Source organism: Galeopterus variegatus, unplaced genomic scaffold (genome assembly GCF_000696425.1).
Source record: "Galeopterus variegatus unplaced genomic scaffold, G_variegatus-3.0.2 Scaffold6809, whole genome shotgun sequence".
Classification (NCBI taxonomy): Eukaryota; Metazoa; Chordata; class Mammalia; order Dermoptera; family Cynocephalidae; genus Galeopterus; species Galeopterus variegatus.
In genome coordinates this window covers 47,317-54,294 of record NW_007732920.1, presented here as the reverse complement: position 1 = coordinate 54,294, position 6,978 = coordinate 47,317, and the positions used below count along the sequence as shown (strand labels likewise).

Below are 6,978 nucleotides of genomic sequence, written 5' to 3'. Positions count from 1 at the left end.
AGATGAAGAAAGGGGATAAATAGAGCCTTGCCCCAGTCCAGAAGCAGACTGTCAAGGTGAGAGTGAACTGCTCACCCAGGGCTGTCCAGGGCAGAAAGGCCACTGCCACACCAAAGCGCCCATTTTGAGGGAAGGAGCAAGGGCAGGGACCATTCAGGCTACCAGGAGCAGGCTCTGGGACCCCCACCTCACCTTAGATTGGAAATCTGACCTGAGAGGGATAATGACTTCTCCCTCCCACAGCATGGACAGAGGTGGCCCCAAACCTCAAACAGGAGGCCTGCAAACCAGATGGACCCAATGCTGCAGCCTGTGAGCCTCTATGTGCACTGAGAGGGCCAGAACAAGGACTCCAACAGCTCTGAGCCACATGGCAGACCCAATGGTCCTGGGGTACCTGTGAGGCACAGAAGCTGCTTTTCCAACTTTATTTAGAAAAACAAATCAGGTCCCAGTGCTCCCCATGCCCTCCCCCACCCCGACCATAATTTAAATAACTTAGACACAGAGTTGGACAGAGGGGCCAGGAGGGGACAATGGTGTCAGGGGTGGAAAGAGGGAGAAGAGCCCACTACAGCCGCCGCAGTGCCCGCTTCTTGTCCGTCTTTTTCTTGGCTGCCAGCTTCTTATCTCGCTCGCCTGCATGCTTCTTGGCCATGGGACCCTCTGCTCCTCCCAGGCCCCCAGGGACCACGGGATTGGCGGAGGCTGTAGCACCACTAGCCAGCGCCCGGCTGGCCTCAGCCCTCCCGCCACTGGGCCCGCTTGCACCACCATGGATCTCGGTGAGCAAGCGGGCCCGGGCAGCGTACTCCTCGTAGTTCTCCAAGAGCAGGCGGCCTGCCTCCTCATTGAGCGCAGACTCAGGGTTAGGGTGGATCAGCAGGCACTTGATGGTCTGTGGGGAGAGGGCCCACCGTCAGGGAGGGTCAGGCAACCCCCAAGGTTCCACAAGACTGTCCAGCCTTTTGGCTTCTGCACTGGCTGATCCCTCTACTCCCAACTCTGCTTTCTGAGATCAGATTCAGGCCAAGCTCACACCCACATCCTTCTCATCTTTGCTTGGTGACACCTTCACTGGCCACCTCTCCTTTCCCTTACTTACAGTAAATGTTCTGAAAAGAAAACAATGCCAAGGACAAGTCTGGCCTAATGGTTTAATATCCCTGGTTCTCTGAGCCCCTTGTTGAGTGATGGGGATAAAGCCAGGCTCCTCTCTCAGGAGGTCCATTATTTGTCTGAGCCTGGGGCTTGAGTCCCATTGTGGTTCAGAGGGAGAGCCAGCAGCCAAGCTGAAGTGGGTCTGGGCAGACCAGCCACAGCCCCTAAGTGTGGTGTCTGCCCCCTCCCATTTTCCTTCTAAAAGGGAACCCGTAACGCCCCCAGGAACAAAGGAAGAAGCCTTGCTTTGAGTAGGTGACAGTGCTGGACTCAGGGTGCCAAGTATCATTGTGCTTTAAAAACATAATTTAAAATTTACTAAAGTATACAGTTCAGTGGTTTTTTAATAGTTCCAAAGTTTGTGCACCCATCACCACTGTATTCCGGAACGTTTTCATAAGCCATTGTATCTCAGCCAGGGATGATTTTTGCCTCCTCCCAGGGCTGCTGTTTGACACATGCAGAACACCTGGCTCAGCTGACATCACTAATGATGATCAGGGACACAGTATCCCACCCTAATTCTTATCACTGCATCCCTAAACTGGAGGTTTGGCTGCTCTTCCCGTGCTCCCTCCCCAGCAGAGCCTGTCAGGCCCAGGTGCAGACCCATCAGCCAGCAGGCCCAGTACTGCCAGGGCCTGTTTTCCCTGTCTCAGAGCTCAACTCCAGTGTTCCCAGCAGATGCCCCTGACACCCCAGGGAGAGAAAGGTGAAACAGGCGGGAGGGAGAGGTTTGGGATATGTTTATCTTAGAGCTCAATCTTCTCCCAGTTCCCTGCAAGAAACCCCAATTCCCCACCTGCCCCAGGGGTTCATTAGAAATTTAAGTACATTTTTTTTTTTAGTTTGCAAGAGGAGTGCAGAAGGCAGCAGGTGACCTAAATGCTTTGAATGGCCTGGGGAAACCTGGGAGCAGTGGTGTAGTATAGGGTATCTCCACCTCGGCTGACACCGGGGTCGAATTATTGTGTTGTGGGGCCGTCCCACACACGGTACATGTTTTTTTTTTTTTTGTCTTTTTCCGTGTCCGGCAACGGATCGCAACCCTCAGTGTTGTCCCTGTACCGGACCGGGGACCGGCAACGGGATTGCAACCCTCGGTGTTGCTCCCGCGCCTCGCTCAGCCAGTGAGCGGGAACCGGTCTGTATGTGGGATCCGAACCCTCGGGCGGGAGCGCCGCTGCGCTTCCCAAGCGGTGCACTATCCAGTGCGCCACCGGGCCGGCCCACACACTGTACATGTTGAACAGTGTCCCTGGCCCCCACCCTCTAGATGCCAGTAGTACCGCACCCCCCCAACCCCGTTTCGACAATCAAAAATGTTTCCTACAATGCAAGATGTCCCTGGGAGGAGGCAAAAATCATCCCTGGCTGAGATACAATGGCTTATGAAAACGTTCCAGAATACAGTGGTGATGGGTGCACAAACTTTGGAACTATTAAAAAACCACTGAACTGTTAAAAAACCACTGAACTGTATACTTTAGTAAATTTTAAATTATGTTTTTAAAGCACAATGATACTTGGCACCCTGAGTCCAGCACTGCTAATATTTCCAGAATTTCCCAGAAATGCTAGGAACCTGAATTTTTATATGGAAACCCTCAACTATTTCAGAGTTGTTTTAAAAAAAGAAAACAAAGCACCATGGCTCAGATATCACTGGGATGTCCAGAAGGAGGGAGGGGGCCCAGGCCCAGCCTGGAACTTACCAGCAGCACATGTCGGATGCCCAGCTCAGCCTTCCAGTCCCTCTTGAGCACGTTGACGCAGATCTCGCCATTGGCACCCACATTTGGGTGGAAGATCTTGGTTAGGAAGTAGCCCTTGGGCGGGGAGGCAGGGAAGTCCTTCCCCAGAAGGAGTTTCATGCGGAACAGACCTCCGGCATATGGGGTCCCCTCTGGTGTGGAGGGATTGGGGGACTGGGTGAGGACACTCAAGACTCCCAGCACCCCACAACACTCTGAAGCCCAATCTCCATAATCTGGCAGTGAGGACAGTGCCCTGACGTCTCCTCCACCAGGCTAGGGGATTCCTGAGAGGAGGAAAGGCCTAGGGTCCCAAGTGGCCATAGGAAACCCACCTCACCTCAGAGTTATGCCCTGTCCTGCAGCCCCCACCTGTGTCACCACCAAGCCCTAGTCTACCCCCTATATACCCCTTCTCCTCTCTCCCAAGTGACGGCCGTAGTCATGTACCCCTCCCAGAAGGCAGACACACTTATCTTAGACTTGTACATGGAAGCCTTTCAGGCAGATGATCCAATAGTTCTGTCAACTTGGTAAGTGGGTTCTCTCATTCACCTACTTGCTTTGGTCTTAAAACCTGGGTATCATGGCTGCCATTCCCACCTCAGCTCCCACATCCAGCCCCATCAACAAAGCTTCCTGACTGGCCTCCAGCTTCTACCCTATCTAGCTCCCCTCTCTCCACTGCAGTCAAAGGGAAATCTGTAGAGACTGGTCACAACCCTGCTTGAAACCTGCCACCAGCTTCCTTTCCAAACTCCTCCCCAGTCCCCCAACCACCCCACGTAGCAAGATATGAATCACCTTAACTGTCACCACCTCAGGGAGGTGTTCCCTGACTGTCTCCTAACCATCACCACTCCAGACTAGACTCTTTCTCCATATGCTCTTGTAACATCTTGGCTTACTTTGTAGAAATTCAGATGACAGAAATGTAGTTTGCATGAAACTATTCTAAATCAGTGCACAATTAAACAGTTATATGCAAACACTAGATTTCATTACTTGTCAATCCCACAATGCTGTGTCTGGCTTGCTCCTTGCTATGTCTCCAGAGTCCTTCACACTGACAGCAGGATGGGATTTGAGATCATCTGGCCCATCCTCCAGACCTTTGCTGATGCTATTCCCATCACCTGGAATTCTCTTCCCACTCCTTAAACTCTACCCACCCTCAGGTCCCAGGGAAGCCATATTTAATAATCCCACCCCAAATCTGGGTAAGGTGCCCATTATATGCTATCTCAGCAGCTAAGAATTTCTCAACACTTATGGGAAAAGGATATATTATTTGTCATTTCTGATATCCTGCCCTGCAGACCATGAGCACCACAAGAAGCTGTGCCTGATGCCCATTATATGCTATTTCAGCAGCTAAGAATTTCTCAACACTTATGGGAAAAGGATACATTATTTGTCATTTCTGATATCCTGCCCTGCAGACCATGAGCACCACAAGAAGCTGTGCCTGTCCTGACCACCTCTGCATCCCCAGCACCTGACACAGGGCCTGGCCTGTAATGGGTGCTTTGAAGTCATCTGTCTTAGAGCTGAATGACTGAAGGACCTAAGAAGCAGCTTTTCCTTCTTTCGTTCCGAAACTCACCAGGGCCCTCGATGGTGACCTGCAAGTCAGTTAGGTCCTCCTCGTTGGGAAAGACCTTGATGCCATCGGGAGGGTCTGCAGTCAGCGTGGTCACCTCCTTGTATACCAGGCGTATGATGTGGGGGGGCAGGTTCTCCACGTTAGAATTCTGGGCAGGGATGAGAGAAGAGGATAAGCAGCAAGCAGAGGTGGACCTCCTGCAGGGTCTAAAGATGCAGTTACCGCTCTAGTCTTGACCCTGCGGTTCCAGGTTGTCAATCAGCCCTCGGCTCCCAGACACACACCCAGGATGCTTCAGCCGCCGTTCCCAGGCTGACTTCCAAACAGAAATGGGGTAAGCCTCCGAGGGGGGCTTCCGGATGGCTCCATCTACCCCAGAAGCCCCCAAAGCCATTTCCTAGTACCGCATGGACCCCCAATGGTTTCAAGTAGGCTAGGCCTGAGGCCTACCCTGTCTCCCTTCCCCAACTAATCTTAGTAAAGCCATCCTCAAAACCACGGCTCAGGCCTGGAGGTGGAGGCGAGGCATCCTTGCTCGGGATGACACCCACGGGTGGGCTGCAAAGAGCCCGAAGCCTTCCCGAAACTCGGCCGGGCCTTTCCCACTAGGGAGGCGGCGGGCCGCCCAGGTTCCTGCCCCGCCTGCGAGAAGAACCTTGGGCCCATCCCTGGCCCCGGACCCCCAGGCGGGCCCTCAAATCCCTCAAGGCTTCTGAGACTTCGTCTACTTCTCCAGGGGAGCCCCCCGACTGTCCCTTTCGGGCCCGGCCGCTCGCGCTTACCATGACTGCGGCGGGCCGGGGGCGGGTCCCCCCGGCCCCCTTCCTGCGCTCTTCGGGCCGCCGGCCGGGGCGGGGGGCCCAACTGCTGCCGCTGCGGCCCTGGCGAGGCCCCGGCAGCCCCACTCCACACCCCTCTGGCTCCGACGCCCGCCGTAAAACGACACAGCAACCCCACCACCACGGGTACCCGGCCGCACTAAGCCGCCCGCGCGCGCACCACAGCCCTTTTATATCTGCCCGCAGGCCACGCCTCCGCCCCCAAACGGCCCTGCAGCGACGCGCCTCGACCCGTGAGGTCAGCGCGCACGTTCCTTGGCGTGCGACGCTCTTGCCCAGACTCCTCAATCCACGGTCAGAAGCGGGAGAAGCTAGGGCGGGTGCTGCGCGGTGGGCCGACTATTGGGGGCGCCGTGGGGGAGTCAGGGAGGGGACCCGGAGCATGGAAGCGCTGAGAAGGAAAAGTAGAGAGGAACGGGGACGAGGGATGCGACGCGGGCGCTGATTGGGCCGTTTGAATGAGACACCTCCGCAGCCCGGCGTACGCGCGCGCGCCCTGACGCCGAGGAAATCGCGCACGCGCCTAACGGTCGGACTGGAGGCCGGGGCGGAGCGAGGGGAGGAGGAACTCGGGGTTTTAAACGCGTGATGGAAGGCACTCGGGCCAATAGGTATACGCGATTGTGAACTGGAGGTCACGAGACTCGCACGGGCCAATCCCTGATGGAGAATGCGGTTCGGGGGGCGGGGTAACAGTCGGGAATGGAGAACGACCAATGTGGAGCCAGTTTAGTTCAGGCTAAACCGCTCCTAGCCAATGAAATTTGATGATTTTTTGTGTATACAAATAGAGGATGCGCTGCCTCCCAGCACAAGCCTCCTCTCAGCCGTGGTGTGGGTGGCGCTGGAAATCAATTTANGCTGCCTCCCAGCACAAGCCTCCTCTCAGCCGTGGTGTGGGTGGCGCTGGAAATCAATTTACAGTTTTCTACCAGGTGCCATTTTGTGCTGGCATTGATCTGTGACCTGTGTTGCAGAAGTTCGATGGCCAGTTCGAATAACCTTGCCGGTTTGGACCTCCTGGCCCTTAAGTGTGTAACCTCTGACCCCATCAGGCCTCATGGAGGGCGCCAGGCCTGTTTCCTTATGTTGCAAATGTGCACTGGGATCCTTTCTGATGCCAGGGAAAGGAGTTGGGAGAGTTCCAATGCCTTATTCGGGGCATTTCTCTGTCTGTGACTGATCCATGGCCACCAGCCACAGGACTTCTCTGGGACTCAGTTTCCCAGTTTAGGGAATGGACACACAGTTGCCTGGAAAAGGGCGGCCAGAGCTGCCTGGGCAGCCCTTAGGATTTGCCAAGCGAGGAGGAAGCCCGGAAGCTGAACTTGGCCTGTTTGTTTATCCGTGCAGTGGGGACGTGGTGCCCATCTCAGGGCATCCCTGCCAGTCTGTGGGTCAGAACGCGAGGCAGAGGCATCCTCCGCACATCTTAGCACCTTGGTGCTCCCATAGCAGTTTAGTTTGTTGGCCTTTTTAGTCGTGCACAGGACCAGCAGTATCTGGGCCTAACTTGGCCACGGGAACCTGAAAAGACTCTTGGCTACCATCTTCCTTTCAAGGAGCCTCAGCTTCCTGGAAAAGGAAAAAGGAAGGTATAAAAGAAACTTGCAGCACA

General features: G+C 55.0%; 1 protein-coding gene across 1 annotated transcript; it reads right to left on the bottom strand.

The window, feature by feature from the left end:
- Positions 1-351: 351 nt before the first annotated feature.
- On the bottom strand, positions 352-5,674 carry UBE2S (ubiquitin-conjugating enzyme E2S). Its single transcript, XM_008591281.1, has 4 exons — positions 5,304-5,674; positions 4,522-4,669; positions 2,877-3,067; positions 352-898 (listed from the first exon to the last, which is right to left on the bottom strand). Exons 1-4 carry the CDS (start codon positions 5,304-5,306, stop codon positions 572-574), a joined length of 669 nt encoding a protein of 222 aa, XP_008589503.1. The 5' UTR covers positions 5,307-5,674; the 3' UTR covers positions 352-571.
- Between the last annotated feature and the right edge of the window lie 1,304 nt (positions 5,675-6,978).

Coding starts and splice junctions, on each gene's coding strand:
- UBE2S (XM_008591281.1), bottom strand. Junction 3,068..4,521: donor GGTCACCATCGAGGGCCCTG/GTGAGTTTCGGA, acceptor CCTCCACACCAG/AGGGGACCCCATATGCCGGA. Junction 899..2,876: donor GCATCCGACATGTGCTGCTG/GTAAGTTCCAGG, acceptor CTCTCCCCACAG/ACCATCAAGTGCCTGCTGAT.